We start from the raw sequence: 24,855 nt of genomic DNA, 5'->3' as shown, positions 1-24,855 counted from the left end.
ACCTCCATTACTGCCTTCATTCAACCTTCACAGCCTGCCGCCTCAATCCCGCCTTATTCTCCTCCTCCTCTTGCTTCTGTAGGGGCTGATAGCTAGCTGGTCGGCAACTCCTGCAAGGTGCAGTGGTTCAACTGAGCTGTTTCGAGCTCTTTTGGAGCTTTTCATTGCCACATCTAGGGTGTCCAGGCCGCTGCAGCAGAACCGACCACCTGTGCACATTGTTTGCAGAATTTCGAGGCTTTTGAAGACTTGTTTGACCTATTTTGAGGCTGCTGTTGCAACTCCAAGCTGTTTTGAGAGTGCACAACCGCCTCCAAGAGTCATCTCCGAGCAGCTTCTTGATCTCTAGGACAGCCGTTTTTCAGACTAGTGTCCTGCTATATCATTTCGGAGCTGTTCTAGGAAGACGCCTTTCACATTGGAGACCCGCCTTTGCATCCGGAGCACCTGCAATCGCTCAGACCTGCTGTTGCGCACCTATACACCTACTGCAGCAACTCGGTGTAGTTTGGAGCTGTTTTGCTGAGCAAATTTTGAGATATATCTTTGCATTTTGCGCCCCTACAGCTACTCCTTGAGGATTTTGGATCTGTTGGAGCACCTTGAGCAGTCATCATGCCCACAAGTGCTCATCCCCTGGCTCATGTTTGCATTTCGGGGCATCTACTTGCTATTTTTTGACTTAGGTTCAGTCAGTTCTGCATCTTGGGGCATTTAGAGCACCACTAGACATCTATATCTACCCTTTTGCATACGAGGAGTTGGCTGTTGTGTTTTAAAGCCAGAGACCAACCCATTTCTTTCCTGGTTCTTGGTCTCAGCTTGCTGCCCTCTTTCACAAAGGCATTTGCCATCATGACTTTGTTGTCTTCTAGTTCTTTGCTCCTGGAGAAGTTCAAGGGTGAAGGTTTTCTCACATGGCAAATTAAGATGCAGCTGCTCCGTATGCGTGAAGCCGTTTGGGATGTTATTGAGGACGACAAAGTTCAGCAACAAATGCAAGCTTTGGAAGCAGCAAAATGCAAAAGGCATTGCCCTCAATGGTCTTTTCTTGGTCGACTCTCTCATCCATCATGTGGACTTCAAGTCAACAGCTAAGGAGATTTGGGATCGCCTTGAGACGTTATTTGGTAATAAATCACCAGCTCCAAAGTCTTTTTGAAGCTCAAGTTCTATGATTTGAAAATGGAAGAGAGTGATGAGTTGAGTGATCATCTAGCAAGGTTTCAATCTCTTGTTCAACAACTTTCAAGTTTGAAAAGTGCGCCTGATGATGAAGATAAGATGGCTGTCCTTACTCTATACATGGGATATCCTGCTTTGAGCAAACTCTTGAAGTCTTACGCCTTGCCACCACCACTTTTGATGATATGGTGGCACTACTCATTGAGAAGGACCATTGTAATAAGGAAGGCACTCTTGCCTCTCCTGGTGATCATGCATTTGCTTCCACAAGTAAATGGAAGACCAACAAGAATATTATTTGCAGGTTTTGCAAGAGGAAAGGACATATTGAGGCTCATTGCTTCAAGAAGAAGGAACAGAAACAAGAGAAGCACCATGCCAATCTTCTTGCTGAAGAACATGCCGAACTTGAAGAGCCACTCTGCCTTGGGTTGTCCCCTAAAAATGATTGTATGGTTTTTACTTTGGTCTAATGATATTGACCACTGAGTTTAGAGTAAGGGGGGTGACAAGTGATGGTCTACCCTTACTGGTTGTAAGCTAACTAAGAAGTCACTATCACACGGGAGGTTTTAGATAGTTGGACTTGCTCTTTGCATTATTGTGGTGGAGGGGGGATCGGTCTACTCCTTGCGTGTTGAGTCTCACACTTTTTGCTTTGAAGGGGGGTGTTAAAGATATCATAGCCAAAGAGTGTGTGTGAGATGTGATGTGTAATGTGTTGTACTAGGAGATCTAGTGTTAGTTTATGTGTGAGTGTCATATGTCACTATGGGACTTTGTTAGAATATGAAGCCAAAGTGAGTAAAAAATGAGTGTACTAGTGGCTTTATAGTCTAGTGAGTCCTAGACATGCCATGTGTCATATTGGGAGTTATCCCATATACACTATGGCTTTCTAGAGTCTAGTGTCACACTATATTGTTGTACTTGTCTATTATCTAGTATATCAGTCAACATCAAGCTATCAATACATTGTGAGTGTTTTGGTTATTGCCTTGCACTTGTACTTTCCTTCCTTTCCATTTTGCCTTTCATTATGCTTTCCATATTTCCATTCCGTTCCTAGCTAGCTACCATGTCTCTTCATATGGTATCAGAGCCTTTCTTCCTAGCCCTTCCCTACCTCCTTGCTTCTCCATGAGGTAGAGGGTGGCCGGAAAGAGAAGCTGCCCTCTCTTCTCTTGGAGGAGCTCCCCTTCCCTACTACTCTCCATTGAAGGCTTCATCAACATTGGGATTCTCCTCCAACGTTGTCTTCTCCAACTTGAGCTTCTGCCACCTCGCTTCCCTTTCCTTGGTGAGCTCTTCTCCTTCCTTCAGCTACAAAGACGTCCTGGAGTGGTGCTGTTTCTGTTGCTCTCCCTATGACCTGTGGACGATGTGTCACTTCTATTTGGATCTTGAAGCAGAATCACAACTTTGTGTCTTCAGGAAAGTTGTAGAGGACCTTGAGTACTATAATTTTCGTTTTTACATCATTGCAATCCGAGTTTTCTATGAAAAGATATAGCTTTTGCAAAAAGTGACGAAAATTATTCATGCGCGCGGATTTTGTTCTTGAGTTCACGGGATGATAGTTTCGAGGCTACTGTCACTATCTTGATCTCCACCTCCATCTTTTTCTGCTCCAGTTGGTGCCCACGAAGCTAAGCGGTAGCTGCCCATGCAGCTTCTCTTGCTACCCACGTAGCTATCCTCTCTGTTCGCCATCTAGCTGCCCACGCAGCTGCTCCTGCTACTCACGCTTCTCTTATTGCCCACGAAGCTCTATCTTCTCACCATTCGAGCTGCCTCATTGCACACCTCATCCGCCTTCTATAACGGTGTGTAGACTCCACACTAATTTGCATCAAGAAGATAAAGAAAAATGATCTTGATGTGAGGTAGGGTTACTTCCCGGCTTCTCCAATTACTTCTCTGATTGCCCGTGGTGCTAAGCTTGCACATTGAGTGACTCTACTAGTCCTTGTGGCACCTCCGGCCTCTACATCAATAAGTTTAGGTGACTCTCTATCTTCTATCTTGAGAGTCATGCCATGACTGCTCCATGTAGCTACCCCATGGACTTCACCAACACATTTTTTGGGGCATCCATGCCTAGTGCTTCATCGACATTGTCATTGACTCGCAGGGATGTGCATACATGTGCAGTGGCTACTTGGAGGACATCTCTTACTCCTAAGAGATCTATTTTTATTATTCCTACAGCTTGATGTATTTTGGGTCCTTTGCCTTGGGTAGTCCCCCTAAAATGATATGTATTGAGTGTTTGGTTGTCATTGAGTCTAAAGGTTCCCTGCTTTGGATAGTCATCCTGAAAAGATGAATTGGTTTTCCTATTTTGGTGTGTGGCTTCCTAACATGTCCTGTTATGAAGCCAAGGGGGGATGTACTGTGGGAGCCATGTATTGGCTTTGATAGGTTTAGAGGGGAATGTATTGTGGGAGCCATGTATTGGCTTTGATAGGTCTCGTTATCAGGCCTGGGCCGAGTTCCAAGATGTTGGTGTATTCCTAGACCTATGAGCTGGTCATGTAGCCATGCTATAACGTGAGCATCTGAGCATGTTGAGTCTCAAGCCATGAGAGTGCTTGGATCAACCTGTGAACACGCTCAGACTTTAGCCTCTGAGTTACATAGGGTGCACAGTTTGATGACTGTCATTGTCATGTTCTGTTCTTGGTTCCATTCCAATAGTCCCTCACCTTAGACCGTCATTGTAATGTTCTGTTCTTGGTTCCATTCCAGTAGTCTCTCACCTTGCCTTCATGGGGGGGTGTTGGAATATGAAACCAAGGTGAGTAAAAAATGAGTGTACTAGTGGCTTTATAGTCTAGTGAGTCCTAGACATGCCACGTGTCATATTAGGAGTTATCCCATATACACTATGGCTTTCTAGAGTCTAGTGTCACACTATATTGTTGTACTTGTCTATTATCTAATATATCAGTCAACATCAAGCTATCAATACATTGTGAGTATTTTGATTATTGCCTTGTACTCGTACTTTCCTTCCTTCCCATTTTGCCTTTCATTATGCTTTTCATATTTCCATTCCATTCCTAGCTAGCTACCATTTCTCTTCAGACTTATCCCACATAAGCTTGGTGCAAGTGTGTGAGTGTATAACCTATATAAGGCTTGTACTTGTCTCATTTAGTGATGATGATGAATGAATGAAAGTCTTCATGGTTTCTACATTTGTGTATCACTTCTTCACTCCCTAGCCTATCTGTCTCTCTTCCTCACTCACACCATGTTTCTAACATTAGGTGCCTCTAGTTGACCTGTGTGGGCTCCCTCACCCTTATCGTGGGGGCTGGTCAGGTTTGACATCCAACTACTATCGACATCCTGCTTGGTGTCTATAATTGTTCGAAGCTGCTTTTCCTGTTTTCTTCGATCAACCCAAGTCCTATTCCCCTTAGAAGGCTCAATCAAAGGGGTTTGTGCCTCATGCTACCGTCTATCTATGTACGGAGGTCTGGCTACACGGCCCTACCATTGCTGTTCTACATGCAGCGACTGTTGGGCAACAGCTTAACTTGTACTACCTGGATAGACTTTCGCAAGGTATCCCATATGTGTGCAACAAAGAAAATGCCCTAGGAGTCTTGAAACCTTGACCCTTTAATGGAAGGAGACGCCATCCATGGTCTCAAGAAAAATCTCCTCTAGGCAAAGACTCAGGGTATTTTGCTATCACCTGACCCCATCATCCATTAGACTTGAGGCTGATGTGGGCGGAGACTCTAACATCGTGCCAAAATCTTACCCCATTCCTGTTTGTGAGATGAGCACATGAGTATTTTGGGACCCCATAAATAGATTTCCAATTTACAACAAGAAATCCAAGAACTCATGATTCAACTTGCGAGTATGGAGATGAAAATAAAAGAAATGCAAAGCACAACTTTGAAGAATTTTGGCATCCAACTTGTCATCAATGGGGTGAACTTTGGCAATGGGGTCGGTATGTCTCTGCTTGTTTAAATTTTGCTTTGGGAAACTTTTGAAGCATGTCTGATATCTTCTCATGAATCATCAAGCCTTTGGACTCAACTTGAACCCACGGCTCTTCGGAGGGTATGCCTGTTTGAAACTCCTCACCACAACCATGCCCCTCCCCTCCTCTTCAAGGCCAGGATGGAGCTGGCCATCCATGATGCTCCCTCCCTGTGCTAGTTGTGGTGACACTATTGGCTGAAATGGATCGGTTGCACCAAGTGATAAGACTCCACAAGTGTGGTCCATCCCGTTATGGGGCAGCAATTTGCAAACGAAGCATCCGAAGGCGCGCGCGTTGAGAACTGGCTCGCCCCTGCATGTCGATGTGCTCCCTATGAATTGGAACATGGACCTTAGAGATCAAGCAAGGCTACTAGCCGAGTTTAAGCATACCACTAAGTGGAGGATTTCCTTTCTAGCAGAGCGAGTGAATTGAAAAGAGCCCAGCTTGAGAATTATGCTTCTTTGGCGCATGAATTGTAGTGTGGAGGGGCATATTTTGCAACAAGAATGGACTAAGCCCAAGACCTCTGGAAAGCGGCATCGGAGAGGGTGAGAGTCCCATCGAGCTCTGTCATGTGCATGGTGTACCTAGGGTTGGATAGCAGGTTAACGTGGCATAGGGCTGGATGGCTATTTTTAGCCTAGATCGCTATATATAGAGATTGATTCATATTTAGTGCTCGCTTTATATGGAGGGAGCTATTCATAGCATTGTGCTATCTGCAGCGGATTTCCTTCTATATAGAGGGAGGGCCAATACTATTGTGTAGATCAATTGAGTGCCCCTCGACTGATGGATGGGGCTTGACCCAGGCCGGGTCAGGATTTTGCCCATTGATACTTCCATGAAGAGTCTTCCATCATGAGTTATGAACAGATACCTAGTTGATCTGCGATGGAAAGTCTGTCATGTATTTCAACCCAAGAATTTGAATTACAAGGGTATTCTGTTGAGGGATTTTCTGAATACTAAGTAATTCAAGAATTAGGGTTGATAGAAATTGCAACCCAAAAATTGGCCTCGAGGGGTTCAATTGATGGGGTTGTTCGAACAATGATTCCTCGATCTCAACCTAAGATTTTGAATTCAAGGATACTGAATAGATAAGGTTGATAGAATCATTTACCTTCAGGTACGGATTTTGCCATGCTTGTGTACGGATATGTCAACGGAATTAACTCTGTGGATTCAGGCGTTATTGGATTTCTTGAGGAGAATACTCGACGATACGTAACCTTGTTTAGATTGAGAGATTTACTTTCCTTGGGTTAGTTATCAAAGATTGTGGCTTTGGCCTTAGATTCTCTTTGATTTGACTCTCATGGAAAGTATAGCACACTCAAACTGCTGATAGTCAGAGTATAGTTATTGGCATGGACTCATCTTCACAGAGAGTTTTCGGGCTTTCTGGTGAACTCAGGAGTGAGTTCTTAGAGGAAAGGGAGTATGTCATGTGCATGGTGTACCTAGGGTTGGATAGCAGGTTAACGTGGGTTACGGGATAGCATAGGGCTGGATGGCTATTTTTAGCCGAGATCGCTATATATAGAGATTGATTCATATATAGTGCTCGCTTTATATGGAGGGAGCTATTCATAGCATTGTGCTATCTACAGCGGGTTTCCTTCTATATAGAGGGAGGGCCAATACTATTGTGTAGATCAGTTGAGCGCTCCTCAACTGATGGATGGGGCTTGGGCCGGGTCTCTGGCCATCTACATGGCGGATCATAGGTGGTGTATCGAAGGTCCTTTGGACGGGCTCAAGTGGTATGGGACGCCTGGGTTAGATGCATGCCTATGGATGAGTCGAGCTGTAGCCCACGTGCTCGGGGGTGGTCGGGAGGATCGAGGCACCTGTGCTATGATTCTGGTTGTATTGAGGATGAGATTCTATGTCAGTGATAGGGTCACATCCTGCGGGGTCTTGCGTCAAGCTCATACCCTATTGCTTCTCTCTCTCTCATGCGACACGGGGAGGGACCAGAGCACGCACGATCGAGGTCCGGTCTATTTCCCACATGCGACACGGAGAGGGACCAGAGCACGCACACAAATGGACCGAAGAACGCACGATCGAGATCAGCCCATTTAGTGGCTCCACTAATCAGTTCAGTGTATCAGCTTCTTTTAGACTCATAGACCCTTTTTGGTCTTCCGAAGACTTTTAATAGACCCTCCTCTCTCCCCCCCGCCCCCCCCCCCTCCTCTCTCTCTCTCTCTCTCTCTCTCTCTCTCTCTCTCTTTCTCTCTCTTTAACAACATTACAAAGGAACACGACACCCTCGCAAGCTTGCTTTCACATACCCATATAGCCACTCTGGGCAATTTTATTGCCAAGATTCTTCAATATCGGGAATGTTGTATTACTCAATGTATTTCAGAATAGTTGTTTTCCTACCCCTTCCATAAAAGAAGGGAGACACTTGTATTGTGATTTTCATGGGTCCCATGGGTCGGTTTCTCGGCCCCCAGAGGACGGTAATACATTCTTCTTCTTCTTCTTCTTCTCTCTCTCTCTCTCTCACACTCACGACATATGAGGGTTCGTGTTCAGCTACCTAATGCCCGACCAATATACATTGCAGTGTGTTACTTCCCTCCAGATACATCATCCTATGCACACGCAGTCACTACAGAGGGACACAACCCATATGAGTCGATACATGATGATCTCATTGAGTTCTCCAGGCTAGGAGACACCCTCCTTCTTGGTGACTTCAATGCATGCACAGGTGACAAGCAGGTGGGCCTACTTGACTTTACATTAGATTGAAGGAATTTGAAAAGAGACTTAAGAAGTGCTTGAAATTGCTGAGAGGGAAGCAAATGGAGGCTGCAGGTGGACCCCAGTCGGATGGGAAACGGCGCGAGCTAGATTGTCATTTGACGCAAGGGCGTTGGTTAGCGTAGTTGGACAAGAGGTAGCTGTCGACAGCTTGCCTATGCAATCGCGTCAGTCGAGGCATGCACCACCTTGGTGGGTTTTAACGCATCTATGTGCTCAAGGCATCGGCGTTCTGAGCTATCCATCCAGCACATCTTGAAAGAAGGACAAAGGAGTCTAACATGTACGTGAGATGGTGGGTGAAAAATGCATGGAGACGCAAGGAACCTAAGAGGTGGGATCCCTCCGACGGGATGCAGCATTGATCGAAAGTGATCTTCTGTGGATTGCTTTAGTGGGAGCATACATGTTGGGATCGCGATGCACCATCGACCAACCATGATCTTCTGTGAAAGCTGAGTGGGAACGTACTTGTTGGGACCCAAAATAAATGGCGAACTATGCTTAAGGAGGGCTAAGCTAGGCGAGACCCTGGTGGAGGCTCATAGCAATACTAGCGTGCAAGTCGTTTGTTAGTCTTGGGTATAGGAGTGAAAAACTAATCGAACCATTTGGTAGTTGGTTTCCTCCAAAGTTTCCCTTAGGTTGGCTAGAGCTCGTTGCGCAATTTTATTGGGTGCAACGAATGGTTAGAGGCATTAGGGGTGTAACAGCCTCGACCTATTCTCAAACTTTAAATAGGTAAGTGGCTAGGGTCGCGTTGTTGAACCGATTTAGAATGAGAGTTCCAAGTGGGCCATTTTTTATAAGCAGAACCGGCAATGTGGGATGAACTGAAAGTTGGTTACAGTGCTTAACTGTGCGCTAACCTAGATCCCCCAAAGGGTTTGATTGATTAATCTAGCAATATGGTGGTCTTGGAACTCGAAATCTGCTAAGGAGCGTCTAACAACTCACTTGTCGAATCAACTAGCCCCACAAATGGATGGCGCTGAAGCGCATGACCTATATTCACCCATCAGGGCAAGTGCGAGGTTCAGATGGATAGAAGGGCGGGGGGGTCGTGGCATAGCTCTAGGCGTGAGCCCAAGTGAAACGGCCTCCTGTGGAGATCTTGGTGGTAGTAGCAAATATTCAAATGAGAAATTTGAAGACTGAAATGGAGAAAGATTCCATGTGAAGAGCAATTGGACGTGGGTTAGTCGATCCTAAGAGATGGGGCAATCTTGTGTCAAAGGCACATTGTGCGTCACACATCAAAAGGGATTCTGGTCAATATTCTTGAACTGGCACATGGTGGTAGATGGTAAATGGGACTGAATCTAGAGATACCGATGGAGGAAGACGTTCTTTTCTTTTTAACAGCCTGCGCACCCTTAAGGAGATAGGGTCCAATGGCTTATAAAGCGCCGCACGTCTCGCGATGTCCGGGTGTCCAACGGCCCTTGAAAATCTAGAGGAGCGATTGCCGGTCTTGCCTGATCGTACTGATAACCACATCAGGTCTCCAAGGCGAGCCACCTCTAATCGATAGAATATTGTAGGTAAGGGAAGTTGGCAAACGGATCCGTAATTTCGAAATTTGAGGATTGGGTCTAGGAGTGTCAGGACCTACTAACCCTATCAAAACCATGGTCAGCAGCACCAGAATCATGTGCAGGCAACTCGCCACCCAACCATGCCAATCTAGACTTGATCAGCCCCATCGAGCCCAGGCTAGAGAGCCTAGTGGGAATTGTGAGCCCTGCAAGCCAAACCTCACCCTTGGCATCCCATACCGCTTGGTGAATAGCTACGTTGGTAGCTTCTAGCTTTGCTTCCTCACTGGCCGGTGTGTGCAACTATGGCTGTGGCACTCCCTTTATAGCCTCAAGGAAGACTGCTCACTATGAAAAGCCAAGGAAAGCACACAAGTGCCAAGGAAAGCAAAAAAGCAACCTTGCCTACCCACTTTCCCATGGATAGCACTCTAGCCTGTCATTTGCCTGCCTGTCCCTAGTGCGCACATGACAAGGAGTCTGCAAATTGACCTCGAAGGCTGTCAGGGGTCTGCCCAAGCTGCACTTTTGGCGAGGGTGGACCCCCGCGTGCTGATTGGGTGACAGGTGCATAATTCTGCCCCTTGTGGGCGGCCCTCCTTAGGAGATGGATAGCCATCTGAAAACTGGTACATGCACGAGGAATTCCACTGCTTAATTAAAGCAAAGCGTTGCAATGGTCCCTATGGATGTTGACACAATGTGATTTCTACCCAGTGCTCTAAATGCTAAAGTGAAGAAATTCAACCAAGTGCAGGTAAACGACGGAAGTAACTATGACTCTCTTAAGGTAGCCAAATGCCACGTCATCTAATTTGTGACACGCATGAATGGATTGACAAGATTCCCTATCTACTATCTAGCAAAACTACAGCCAAGGGAACGGGCATGGAAAAGCAATGGGGAAAGAAGACCTTGTCGAGCTTGCTTCTAGTCTAATTTGAGAAATGACTTGAGAGGTGTAGAATAAGTGGGGTCTTCTGCCACATTGCTATTTAATGTCCCAGCCCAGGCATGAGCTGTTATGCCCTCACAAGCCCACCACATGCACCTTGTTTACCACATGGAACTTGGGGCTGCATTGTACAGGCTCCATAAGAGGAGAGCCAAAGGCAACCAGTGGTTACGAATAGAGCACTATGCGCATGGATAGGAGTCCCTGATCCTAGCATAGATGTTCCACCATGCTGTGTGCCACGGCTCTCTCTTCTTGGAGTACTACTACCATAGTACTGGATTGGTCTGTACTACAGAGAGAGGTCAATACTTTCATAGAGGCACATGGGCAGCGGCGGGCGTTGGGACATGCTAGATTTCAGAGATAGCATTGCACTCTGGACCACATCATCACTCTGCGGGCCATCATCGAGGAGACAAGATGGAGATCCTGGAAATTCTACGCTTGTTTTGTAGACTTTCGGAAGGCTTTTGACATAGTTCAACGATCTTGTATGATTAGGAGACTTCAGGAGATCCAAATTGTAGGTCATTTGTTGTTGTGGTGGGTGGGGGGGGGGGGTGAGGCAGGGCATGGCCTTTGTGATCTCTGTATCCACTAGGAATCTCAAGAGTGATTCCACGGCCCTTTGAGTAGAGCCGAGATAGGGTGAACCTCCATCGTGCGTGCTCTAGTGTTTCTTTGCCCTATGTGTGGTCTCTGTGGCTTTGGTTCTATGGCTCCTCGTCGCCTCTCTTCCGCTAATCCACTCTGTCCTTATATCAGCTAGCTCCTCCTCCACTCTGTTGTGTCATGATATTGACTCGAATGTGTAGAGCCCTTTGACATGCTGCTGTGTCCAGTCTAGTCTCTTGGGTCACCATCATCTCCTGTTGTCTAATCTGTCTCAGTAGAGTCTCTCTATGTCTCTGCATTTTGATCAGGTAGAGACAGATGCAAAAATTGATCATGAAAGTCGATCATCTGAGAAAGTGGTATGAATCCATGCCCCTCTTAAAAAGGTAGTGCTATTGTCCAAATTCCCTGGGTAGTGAGCTGAGTTATCTGTAAACAGGCTCGCTGACAGCCAGTTCCTCTCTCTAGCATGATCAACGCCTCATGGCTGACTGATTGCATTGCATGGTTGGTTTTTTTCAAGCATTCATAGAAAGTTCTTTTCTCTAGAAAAAAAGTTTTGTTAGGAAACATACTATATTATGGACCATCATAGTCTCACTGCATTCATATCGAAGCTATTAGAGCAAGCTATATGTGCCCACGATGTTTGGAAATTCGCATTAGTATTAGTAGAGGAAAGGTGGGTAGCGAATTAAGGTAAGGTCGATGGTGAATTAATGGAAGGTTGATGGTGAATTTTGAGAGACTTCGATTTCGAGAGGATTCGTTTTGAGAAGGTTCCCTCCACCGCCCCCAGCGAGTATATAGAGAGGCAGGGGGAGAGAAGGGAGAGTCGAGCCACAGAGGGGAAGGAGGTACAAGCAAGGGGGAGGAGCGATAGGGACAGGGAGAGGTGCGAGTGAGGGAGAGGGCAGCAGCAGAGTAGCTTAGGTTAATGGCACAATACGTCGATTGCTCGCGTGTGACACAAATTAATGGATTTTAGTTAATTCGAGCCATTAAAGAGATAAATGTGCTTTGTTAAACATGTTGCTCTTCTTAATTGATTACATCATCTGCATGCATCTTGGGAAAAGGGTCATCCAACGTTGTGTGTCATCGTTGATAACTTTTGTTTGACATGATAACGACATCCACCCTAAACTCTGCTTCAAATAAGAATCAGTTTGATAATGCTTGATGCCAGGATGCTTACCTCCCCGATGTGGTCTGCTAAGGGGCAAGAACCTTGATGTAGAAATTTCCTTTTTGAAGTTAATATAAACACACCCTCTTTTCTCGGACAAAAAAATAACGTCCGCCACCTCTTCTTGTAATCAGTGAAGACTTTTTATCTTTGTCTTGAAAAATGCTATCATAGATTGAAATCCAACAATTACACGCAATCCAGCTTGACTTTGTTTGGATAGGAAGGGGACACGAATGCTAGCCGTGACTTGCTCGAGCTCCTACAACCCCCGCTTCCCAACCCCTTCTCCCTCCGCCTCGGCCTCCTTCTCACCTCTCCTTCCCCTCTCACCCTCTTCCCCCCCCCTCCCCCTTGCTGCGCGAACTTGCAGCGCCTCCCCCCTGCCTTATTGGTGTGCCGTGCAAGTCTGTCTGGGCCCTGCGGCAGGGTCTAGTTGCCCCCAGCACCTATGTGCCATCGCAGCACATAGGGCCTCCCCGCCAGCCTTCACTGATTGCGGGAGCCCTCGGGCCATTCTTGGGCCTGGCTGTGATTGCCCCTTGTGTGGGGGTTGTGTGCCAGTCTCAAGCTGGTTGCGCCTTCTCGAGGCGTCTCGACCCTCCTCAGCCCGCCCCTCGACAGCGTGTTGTGCTGCCTAGCCGTGGGAAGCTCCTTTGCTAGAGATTTTTTGCAGCCCCCTTTTCCAGTTTAACCTTTTTCCCTTTCCCTTTTTTGGTAGCATGTGCCTTAGCCAATGGAGGCAGCTGCTCTTCTTTTCGTTTTTTATTTTTTCCTCCTTCCGCCCCCTTTCCCTCTTGCAATGGTGGTTCTTTGCTCATCTTGGAGAGGTTTTTCTTGGCAGTGACCCTGGTCTGGCCAGAGGGGCTCTTATGATAGCACCCTCGAATCCCATGGTCGTTAAGGTTCTCCTGTCACTAATAGGTTCAAAAAGCAATAAAATCATTGCAGGATAAAGCAGTGGTTGGCATGATCGTAGGCCTTACCCCTACGAGGCGACATGTGCGTGAATGGATCTAGGCGAGCTCAACATTGGAAGGTGACCACATACAGGATGTCATCGTCTATGGTAGGGGACTCTTTCTCATAGCTGCGCTCACCGAAGACTACCTTGGCCCTTGTTGAGCAAAGCCCGATCTTCCTCGGCCCGCAGAGGGTGTATCTTTTCTCATGGTACCATGGATTCACGGTGGACGACATGGACTTGACACATCGCATTTCTTGCCTTCCAATGACGCTCCACTTTTTGAGGTTCCCAATAGAGTATTGAGCCATCCTCTTGTCCATAGGTCGAGCTTTTGGCACGGTGCTGGAGTCCCCACCAGAATATAGTAGCATTGGTTGTAGTGGATGATGGGGTCCCCAGCCTCTGACTAGTGGTAGAGTGCCTGGAGGCTCTTCTTGAGGAGATCTACCTCGAGACACTAGACAAGATTGAGCTTCATCAGCAGGTGGAGATCTCATGGTTACCCCTTCGATGTCGTTTGATGTGCACACGAGAAGAGAGACCCCAGCATGCACGTAGACCATGCACGTAGACAGCAGCATCATCACGAGTCCCAAACCCCTTGGGTGGAGCTATTCGAAGGGAAGTGGAGCAAAGCTGGAAAGAAAAAGAAAAGTGCAGAAAGTAGGATGAACGGAACCAAAGAAGAAAGGCAAAGGCAAAGGCAAAGGCAAAGGAGAAGTTGCGGGCAAAGAATGAGGCTGCTTCCCAAGCGCAGGATGTGCACCCAAGGAGTGCCTCCTCAACAGACGCCAGAGGAAGACTTTCTTCGACCTTCCGGAGAACCCACAAAGGACTGGGGCCCAGGGCACACATCCAAAGGTACATCCGCAGGCTGTGGGATCCTTCAAGGTTTCGGTGTTACACCCTATCTATTAAGATCCCCCCCATGGCCCGAGTTAGAGGCCCGAGACCATAGCCGTCGGTGTAGCAGAGGGGCACAGGAGTTGCAGTAGGTTCAACGACATCCTCCTCTTTGGCTAACCGTCCTCCCTCGCCTGTCCTAGGGAGATGCCCACCCCTCCCCCTTCCTCGCATCTTTCATCCCTTCGCCCCCATTGCTTGCTGTAGCATTCATCACCACCTGCCCCTCCCTCTCCCTTGTCCCACCCCCTCTCGTTCCCCCCATATGCTACATCAGCCCCTTCATCCTCCTCTACCTCCTCTGCCCCCCATCTCCTCATCTAGGTTGGAGGCATCGCCCCAGCTCCTCATCTAGACCAGAGGCAGCTCCTCAGCCTGCGACGGGGGGGAAAGCCGGAGCCTCTCCACCCTTCCACCTTAGGTGGATGCTCCCCACCCCTAGCAGCAGCAGACCAAATCTACCCACAACACAGCCTTGTTGACCATGTTCGGAACGGGGGACCGCTTCTTTTAGCCATTGGGTTTGAGACTGCGTCTTGGGCAACCATTTCGGAGGGAGTTTTGGAGAGTGGGACAGTGTAATTATCTAGAGGTCCTCGACCCATATCCTTTGTATTTGGAGATGACCGTGCTGATTCTACAGTCCCTCATGGGGGACTCTATCGGCATGGTTGGCTCCCGTACCCGTTCTTTCTGGGGACTTCACTTCGCCTCCACTGGAGAGGATCAGTGAACCCTGTCCTTGTTCAATTGTATGATGAGTGAGCAGATGTATCGCATGGAGTTGTGGATGGGCCGATAGGGAATCGGCCTGTGGCTTAACCACGGGGACTCAACCATTTATGAGCTTGTGGCTTTTCCGCATTGCGGCCGAGAGAGGGCATTGCGGATACTAGTCATGCCCCTCATGCGCAGATTTGGGGTAAGGCATTGAACTAGTCATGCCCCTCGTGCGTAGATGCGCAGATACGGACTACTCACCTTTCTCAGAAGTCTGAGATTGTGGTGCAGGCTGCCACACACAAAGGACCCTTGTTCACTATGTCATCCTCCCCACAAGCTAGACCATGGTCAGGTAGAATGTGCATGGTCTCCATGATCACGCAAGGAGCCAACCGTAGGACTTGTTGCTCCGGAAGAAGTTGCCGAGGGTAGTGGTAGGATGAGCAGTGGATTTCCTTCTGGTTCAGGAGCATATGTTTTTAGGAGCAGCAGCAGATTTCAGCTGCCGTCGTGATCACCTCCTTCTAGGGAGAGAGGCCCATAGGTGTGGTCTCTCGTAGTAGGCCGCAGGCGGAGGTGTGCATTTCAATGTCCTAGGTAGTAGCTCCGAGTTGTATGATGAGGGGGAGCTTATCACAGATCGAGTAGTTTGGATGGGCCCCGCATGGGTGAGTCTAGGATTGGCATCCTAAACGTCTACACACCAGCCTGTCGACAGCATTGCCCAGCCTTTTGGGGACGTCTAACGGAGTGCCTCCCGGATGTAAACTCTTGGATTTTTGGGGGGCGACTTCAACAATCTAGAGTTTGTTGAGGACAAACAAGGAGGTGCTTCTTACGTAGAGATGCCTGTAGCAGCAAAGAGGAGCACTTGGGAGCTGCTCATCTTTTTTTTTTTTTTTTTTTTTTCATGAAAAAGACTTCTATTAAGTAAGAACAAAAACCCGCGAGAGCAAGCTCAAAGCGGAATACATCATGAAATCATGAGGATAATAAAAAACCCCCTCAGAGTGAGGTGGAAAGAAACCAAGGCTGAGGCTGAAAGTGCCATCTCAACCCTGTAGTAGATTCACAGAAGAAAGGAGAATCCTTCCATTCCCTGAAGAAAGAAGCCCTCCTAGCTGAGGCTGCACGGGAGTCCCCCTGCATACAGTAGAGATTTGTGGAGGGAGGTGGAGTTCACCAAGTTCCCATGCAGCCTTCTCTTTTCCTTTGGACAAAGGAGACGTGATGGGTTGTTGGAGCGCTACCGGTTCTATGTTGGGGACTGGGCGCTGCATAGAAAGAAAGAAAGAAAGTTTATTAAAGTCTTCGGGAGACCGTGAAGGTCTATGAGACTGAAGATAACTGATACAATGAGCATAACGGTGGCGGTCTCAAAACGGGCCAGCCAACCGTTTCTACCAAAAAGAGGTTATGAAGGAAGGTGTGTCTAGTCCTGATACAAAAATATGTGTCAACCTCTAGATGATACAAAAAAGAAGGGGGGGGCACCAAAAATGGGGCAGAGGTGGGAGATACAAAATATATGTGTAGGTGGTGATCGTCAGAGACCAATCATAGAGGGGCCGTCAAATGGGAGGCAGGAAAAAACCCTATGATAGATGATTGGCCTCTGACGTCACGCAACCTAGTCGAGCTCGATCGTCGGGGGCGGCGGGTGGCCCTGTGGATGAGGGCAACGGTAACCCTGGTGGGGTAGGCAGAGAGCAGAGATGAGATGTCATGGACCCGGATGTGTGAGTCTGTCCGCTGACGCAGCTGTCGTGGCTCTGGCTCTCGCACACGTCCGCACTTCATCTATTGCAAACAGTCGTTCAGCTCTCTTGCTCTCTCACTGTCTCTTTCTGACATTTGGTATCAGAGCAGCAAGATTCTGCTCTTTGCTTCCTTGCTCGCAAGCTCCCTGCTCCTAGCTCCCGCAAGCTCCTTGCTCCCTGATCCAGCAAGCTCCCGTCCGTACAAGTTGTACGGACTGATTCTGTACATCCGTCGTACGTTCCGTACACTCGCCGTACTGCTCCCGTACACTCGTCGTACTGCTTCCGTACACCCACCGTATTGCTTTCGTACACCCGTCATACTGCTTCCGTACAGCGCCGTAGTGCTACCCTACACATGTCGTCAGTACTTCTGTACAGTCTCGTTTGTACTTTTGTACAGTCTTGTCTGTACTTCCGTACTCTTTCCGTACAATTTCTTCCATATGTTTCTTTGGGCATCTATACAGTGTAGCGTGTGTGCCTTCCGTACACTTTTGTTACAGGGCCTTCGGTGCAAGCTTTCTCCTTGCAGGTACCCTAGCAATTTGTTTTTTGGCAGGCATTGTTTGCAGATAGCCAGTGTTTGGCTTAGATCTTGCAAAAATTTGGGGCATTCCGTTTTTGTGGGCAGACATTGCAGTTGGGTTGCAGGTTGTCCAAGAAATTCGGGCTTCTGCAAGTACACTACAATTTTGCAGTGAAATTTGGGGCTTTTGCAAGCAGAGTGAAATTTGTGCAATATTTGGGGCTTTCAGACCATTTGCCCTCTTTTGTATGCAATCTCCCACAAGAAATTGCGGCTTTTGCATTTGAGTTGCAATTTTGCAGGTAAAAGAGCATTGTGGAAGTTTGCAAACAGTTTTGGACTCAGTACGAGTCAAATTGCAGACTTTTGCCACTTTTGGCAGATTCTATTTGCAGATTTTTGGGCATTAAGCAGAGCTTTGTGGTGCATTTTGAGCTTTTGACAGGTTGTGACAGTATTTGTCACTTTGGGCATATTTTTCTTTGCATATTTTACTTGTGCATTGTTGGGATATCTCAAGGTGTATGCCTCAGGCACACCTTATGTTTCTATGTGTGAGTGCTAGAGGCACAGTTAGGTGCCCACAAGCACAGTTAGGTGGTGGAGAGCCACATAGGATGATTGAGAGAATCTAGGAGCAGATTGAGGAGATGATTGTGGAGCTCTGAGGTAATCAGTGATGTCAGTGACCTTGTATGAGGTGCCTACTTAAGGACCTCACTTTTCTTCATTCTATAAGCAAGTATTCTGATTTTGTGTCCACTCTACTCTTTCCTTTCCAACATGGTATCAGAGCCATTTGATCCTCCTTGAACCCATTTTTGCCACATCATCATCTTCTTCCTCTTCTTCTTCTTCACCATCTCTCCCTCTTCTTCCAAAAATTTGCTTAAGCCTGTTCTCCTCCGATTCTCAGCCATTTCCCACGCCCTTCCAGCTGAAGATCCACCTAGTTGGGGCGAACTTCTGGCTGCAAGGAATCGACGAATCCTCGCTTCTGCTCGTCGCCATTACAGGAAGGTCGTCGACGTTCTCTTCTGCGTTTTCTCCCAGCACACTTGATCTTTCTCTAATTCCTTTTAGGGGGGGCTGGTCCATACCTAGAGCTACCTTGTGCTGAAATCTGAGCAGCAATGGCTGCATATTGAAGGAGAAAACAGAGAAAAACCAGTCGATTTTGTTGAAGAAGGAGAAGGCGACCTGACGCGTTTTTTCGCCTCTTCTTCCCAGAGGTTCTACTGTGGTATACCAGCTTTCTTTTGCCTCAGAAAGCCCCCTTTCTTTTGCTTTGAAGAGTGTGCTATAAGCCCTCCAAGTTCAGCTCTCTAGTTTTGACAGTTTTGACAAGCTTTTGAAAATGATGCTACATAAAATGCTACTCTAGCATTTCTGGTCTTTTGAAGTTTTCAATAACTTCACTACAAGTGTTGCTTCAGTTTTGTTTTGACTTGCTAGACCTGGTTTTGATTGGAAAGTGTTTATTTCATCCACTTCTATGAAGCATGTAAGAAGAAGCATCATTGTTTGAAATCTAGTCACTACTATTTGCTACATCAAGTGCTCATATTTTGGAAGTCTTTCAGTTATTTTTGCCTTGTAAGAGAGATAGACACTGCCCAATATCTGGGTTAGACCCTCTCATGGCTACCATATTTAATCTTGAGAAGTTCAATGGAAAGGGCTTCCATACATGGCAAATGAAGGTGAAATTTGCATTGATGCGGGAGAACTTATGGGGACTTGTCAAACCTACTCCTACCGCTTCTTCTACGGCCTCCAATGCTGGACAATCTTCAACTCCGACACAACCGGCAAGGGATCCAGCAAGAGAAGAAAAGGCATATGGTATCATTGCTCTTGCTTTGGGTGATGATTATATACACCATATCTCTGACTTGGAGTCTCCTTCGGAAGCTTGGCAGAAGCTAGACATGATTTTTGGTGCAAGCTCTCACATCTCTAAACTATCACTTAAAATCTCTTTCTTTGAATTAAAGATGGCAAGTGATACTACTTTACCAGCTCATGTCAACTATATGCGGAGTCTTATGACTCAATTAGCTTCTATCAACTCTCCTATCACCCCTGATGATGCTATGGCAGTGTTACTTAAGAGTATGCCTGAAAGTTTTGATCACATTGTTAGCACTTTGAAGAATCTTCCCAATCCTAACCTTGAAGGCATTATCTCTGCTCTCCAAGAAGAAGAAAGGCATATGGAGCTAAGGAAAGGCAATGACACTGCTTATGTTATGAAATTCAAGAAGGGCAAGTATACTCCTTGCAATCACTGTGGAAAGACAAATCACCTTTCAAAGGACTGCTTCAAAGTTAATCCATGCAAGCACTGTGGCAAGAACAACCATAATGAGAAGTTTTGCAGAGCCAAAGCAAAGACAGAAAATGCAAATCTACTTACAGTTAATGAGCCTCCACAAGATGAGGCATCCTTTGAAGATTATGCATTTTAAACACATCTCTATCTATGCTCCAGATCTCTCTTTTTATGTCAAGGTACTCAGCCTGGATAGTCCTCCAAAATGAATGAAAATAAACTATTGTGTTTTGTGTGTTTTGTAAACACCTCTGGTCACCTTATGATGTAGGCCATGTGTATGTTTTGCTCCATGGTACCTCCTGCAGACATTGTGTGCATGTACATGCAGGGGAGATAACCATTGGAAGGTCTTTTTGTATCCCTTTTTTTGTTTACCTTACACCCAAGGGAACCCTTGCTAGCATGAGAACCTAGCCATAGATTTATCCTTGACCACCATGAGATGGCATGAGAAACTATGAGACTAGATGTATCCTTGACATAGCCTGAGGCATTTCCTTGAGGGGGGGTTTGTTGGGATATCTCAAGGTGTATGCCTCAGGCACACCTTATGTTTCTATGTGTGAGTGCTAGAGGCACAGTTAGGTGCCCACAAGCACAGTTAGGTGGTGGAGAGCCACATAGGATGATTGAGAGAATCTAGGAGCAGATTGAGGAGATGATTGTGGAGCTCTGAGGTAATCAGTGATGTCAGTGACCTTGTATGAGGTGCCTACTTAAGGACCTCACTTTTCTTCATTCTATAAGCAAGTATTCTGATTTTGTGTCCACTCTACTCTTTCGTTTCAGTATTCCAACATGCATTTCATATCCCAGGAAGGGATTTTAGTTGGTCAGTTTGCTGTATTTTTTGAGATTATCTGGTGCAAATGGCTCAGAACAACTCAAATGAGGTGTTCGGGGTTCTCACACAGGAGGATAAGTTGGATGGCACCAACTACTCCTTGTGGAGTTTCATGGTTAGCAATATCTTGGTTGGCAGACATCTTTGGGATTATGTCAATGGAGATGAAGAAAGACCAGATACAACGCCTATACCTATCACTCCTACTGCTGGAGGCAGGGGAAGAGGTACAAATACAGCACAGGTGATTGGAGCAGCCGCTCTAGGAGCTCCCACAGCAGAGCAGAAAAGATGGGACTCTAGAGATGCACAAGCTCTTTCAGTAATTTCTCTTTTTGTCAAGAGGTTCATTATACCTCATATTCGGTCATGCAAGACATCTATGGCAGCTTGGGAGATACTTGAAAGTATGTTTGCAGCAAGAAATGATGCCATGGTTTCCTTTCTGAAGCGAGAACTTTGTCATACAAATATGGAAGACGGATATTCCATGAATTCTCACCTCACAAAGCTTCAGGACCTCAGGGAACAATTGTTGAATATTGATGAAGTCATTCCGGATTCAGAGATGATCACCACCACTTTGAACTCTCTTCCTAAGTCCTATCTCGGTTTCCACACCTCGCTGAATCTGTCATTGAGGGGGGCAGCAATCCTCTCTCCTTTCATGAGTTGGTAGGACTTCTGTTGCAGGAGGAACAAACACGTAGAAATATGGCAACCCGGACTGGCAAGCATGCTATGCTCTCCAAGTTCAAACCCAAGGGTAAAGGGCAGCATAAACCACATGCCAATCAGCCCACACATCAGCATAAAGCTGATTCTGGACAGCCTTCTTATAAGGCACAGGGTGATACAAATAAGCATAAAAAGAAGGGCATCTGTCATTATTGCAAGAAGCCAGGTCATTATATTGGAGAGTGCAAGAAATGCATAGCCAAAGAGAAGAAAAGGGATTCCAGTATGCCTATGTCAGATATTAGTTCCACATTCTCATGATGGAGGAGATGTTGTAGCCAACTTGGTTGAAGAGCACTATGCCTTTCTGTCTTGCACTTCAGATTTTTCTGTGGGTAGTTCAGATACTACAGCCACTAATGATGATGATCTATATGCTTTCTTAACTTGCAGTTACGATCCTTCAAAGGATGAATGCTCTTTTAGTGTCGATGAGACACATACTTGGTATTTTGATAGTGGTTCTTCAAAGCACATCACATCCAAGAAAAGTCTGTTTGTGACTCTGCATTCTTCACCCACCAAGAAGAAGGTAACTTGTGCAAATAATTCTTCTTATTCAGTGTGTGGAGTGGGAGACATTATTCAGTGATGGCACAGTTTTTAGAATTTCAGATGTACTCTTTGTGCCAGGCATTAAGAAGAATTTGCTTTCAGTATCCGCCCTCAGTAGAGGAGGATTTCATGTTGTTTCTGATGATGACAAGTGTGCAGTCAGAGACAAAGAAAATGACTATGCTTTGAGGTTGTCTGGCACTTTGTATCGGGGTCTTTTTCAGCTTGATTTATTACAACTTATTCACAATGATGTCTGTGGTCCCATGAGGACACTTGCTTTTGGGGGTGATCTCTATTTTGTTACATTCATAGATAATTTACCAACTACACTTGGGTCTATGGTCTCAAGGCAAAATCAAAAGTGTTTATGCATTTCAAACACTTTGTGGCTATGGTTGAGAATGAGACAGGACTCAAGGTGCAAACACTTCGCACAGATCGAGGGGGGGAGTATATGTCTCATGAATTTGAGACATTCTGAAAGAAAAAGGCATTATGCATCAGCTTACAGTGAGGCTTACACCTCAATAGAATGGCAAAGCTGAACGGAAGAATCGCACCGCCATGGAAATGGATAGATGCATGCCCGCAAGTACGAAGTTGCCTCACAGGTTTCGGCTGGAAGGCCTCATGTGGGCCAACTATATTTTAAATCGGGCTCCCACAAAGGCTTTGAAGACAATCACTCCCTATGAGGCATGGCATGGGAGAAAGCCTTCAGTGGACCATTTCAAAGTTTTTGGTTGTGTTGCATATGCCCACATGCCTGTGGAGTTTAGACACAAGTTGTCAGATAAGGCACTCAAATGCATTTTTGTGGGATAAAGTTCACAAAGCAAAGGCTATCGTCTCTACAATCCTGCGCAATTTCCAATGGGCTGATTCGGACGATACGAGGAACACTAGGCCAAGGTTGCTTGGCAAATAGTCATCATGTTGTAGGCTCCTGGTGGCTTGGGCATCATTGATCCAGAGATGCAGAGCAAAGCCCTTTTAGGCAAGCTGGTGGTTCATAGCCTTACCCCAGGTACAAAGCCTTGGAAGCTCGGGGCTTCTCTGGAATACCCCACACATAGGCGGTCAGTGGTAGCAGTCCCATCCGTGGCTCTTCTCGGAGGCCCCTCTCATAGGGAGGAGATATCCACTGATGCGGAGCCTCTTCAAGGTTTGGCAGAGACTAGCAGGAGGACTCACAAGGGCCCGACCTAGGTGCAGAGAGGAGTTTGAGCACCAGGCCCTCATTGGCACTCAGAGGTCTGAGACTAGGATGGTTGTATGCTTGGACAACGGACACACATAGGTTGGGCTCAATGGTACAGCGGACCAAGCCAACTCATTTGGGGCTTGGAGCACAGACTCCCATCTGACCTCGAAAAAAAAAGATTGAAATCCAACACAAAGCTGCAACCAATATTTTAGCTTAGAGGTCAAATTTGGGGTATTTTATGCATTGCAATTATGTAATGAAACGTTCAAGCCAATCCTGAAAGTTTCCTCGTAGACATAATGGCACAATTATTATCCTCCCAGCCATTCCTTGCAGCAAAATTCATGTCAATATGTTTCTCGATTTCATTTTTTTAAGGGCTTCCTTTGAAGCCTGTACATGTGGCTGATGAAAAGACATGATAGAGAGTGCAACATTTCAAAACTCAACCGAACGACAATCTAATATTAAACCAGGTGATGCGTAATGTGTAGGCAATCAACAAGAAGGCGGCGATGAGCATAGGCGAAGACAGGCGATGCGCAAGAAGGTTTCCTAGGTCTAATCACCCTCTTTCTTTGTGTTAACTGCAATCATCAGTTGCTTTTGCCAGGGCTGTGATTGCCTTTCCTGCTCGTAGTGCATGCTCCAGCCACAATAATCTTGATGGAGGAGCAAGGAGCAATGGAATGATTGGTGGCTGGGCATGCTATTGATCCAATTCTTGTGTCAATCGCCCCACTGAGGAGGAATCATGCAGAAGTTTGTACACAAAACGCCAAACATTTGGAATTGGAAACGTCATGAAACCTCAAAATTAGCCTCTAGATGACAGGTGGCTCTTCTTATCTCCTCCAAGCTGCCACGTGTCCTCCCTTTTTTTCCCTTGTCCATGGTTAATAGGTAAAGGATAATAGGATGTCTTTCTTAACGTGCACTTGCAGATATAGAAAGCTTGTGACACCATGAGTGTATTATCTCTACAAGACAAGACCATTTTGCACCTAACATCGTGTGCCATTTTAATCGTTTGGGACCAAGCTTTCATGTTCTTTTTGAATTTGGATTTGATGGCCTTTTAAAATACGAGGAGTAAGATGTCTCGTGAATGTTTGCTATTATTGAGAAGAAAAATGTGATTCTCTTCATCCAATGATAGAATATTGAATGTCAAGCTAAGAAGTTTGGTCTTTTCAATGAAGTGGTTTGATCTTGCATGTGAAGTGTATTCTTGCAACAAAGCTTATATAAAGTTAAGGTTTCATGCTTTTTAAGCATCTCTCTTTGCAAACACATTTTGCAGCTATCGGCAGTTACTTTGGTAGCCAATGTGCAGAGCAAGGCATGCTGGTTCGCGTTTCCGGAGATATAATTATGATGTCACCTCACCTTATCATCACCAAAGAAGAGATAAATCAGGTTTGGAATTCTTGTCATATTATAGCAAGGGGAATTTTATGATCGCCTCTCTTGCCTAGTTGTATGGAGTCCAAAGACTCTCTCTCTCTCTCTCTCTCTCTCTCTTTAGACTCTACATGGATGAGATCACATCTTTCATAGATCGCCTAGGAGGTGAGGGTTCACTATTGGGTGACCTCATGATACATATATTGCTATACGTTGATGACATAGTCCTCATATCATCCTCAGCGGAAGGGCTACAGAGACATCTAGAGGCCCTAGAGGTGTTTTACAGAAAGAGAGACTTGACAGTCAACCTTGGATAGACCAAGGTTATGGTCTTCACAATGTTGGAAATAGAGGATAGAATCACTCACACCTCACTTCCTATCTAGTTCATACAACACTCAGAAAAACTGAAAGAGAGATAGGACAGAAACTCAGATATATTCCTCCACAAAAGCGGGCAAACAAAAGCTCAAGGATGAGCGTGTACAAACAGCTCGAGATGCTGTCAATGATGCTGAGCCTATTCCTCTCCCTGTGCGCTTGCCTGTGTGCAAGACAGTCTGTGCAGGTGATGAGGAATGAGGGGGGAAG

At 46.2% G+C, this 24,855-nt stretch overlaps 1 protein-coding gene and 1 pseudogene across 1 annotated transcript in view; both read left to right on the top strand.

The window, feature by feature from the left end:
• The window catches only part of POP2 (Pyridoxal phosphate (PLP)-dependent transferases superfamily protein), a 131,151-nt gene that overhangs the window by 88,790 nt on the left and 17,506 nt on the right, over positions 1 to 24,855 (top strand). The window contains exon 18 of the mRNA XM_087395108.1: positions 24,158 to 24,273. Within this exon, the coding sequence (XP_087251234.1) occupies positions 24,158 to 24,273 (116 nt within the window). The remainder of the gene's footprint in view (positions 1 to 24,157; positions 24,274 to 24,855) is intronic.
• LOC147886746 (25S ribosomal RNA) lies at positions 8,254 to 9,516 on the top strand (annotated as a pseudogene).

The sequence above is a fragment of the Dipteris shenzhenensis genome, chromosome 24 (assembly GCF_047967505.1).
Source record: "Dipteris shenzhenensis isolate YYH24624 ecotype China chromosome 24, Dip_SZ_1.0, whole genome shotgun sequence".
Lineage (NCBI taxonomy): Eukaryota > Viridiplantae > Streptophyta > Polypodiopsida > Gleicheniales > Dipteridaceae > Dipteris > Dipteris shenzhenensis.
The sequence above is the reverse complement of the archived record's forward strand: the minus strand, read 5'-3'. Positions and strand labels throughout refer to the sequence as shown.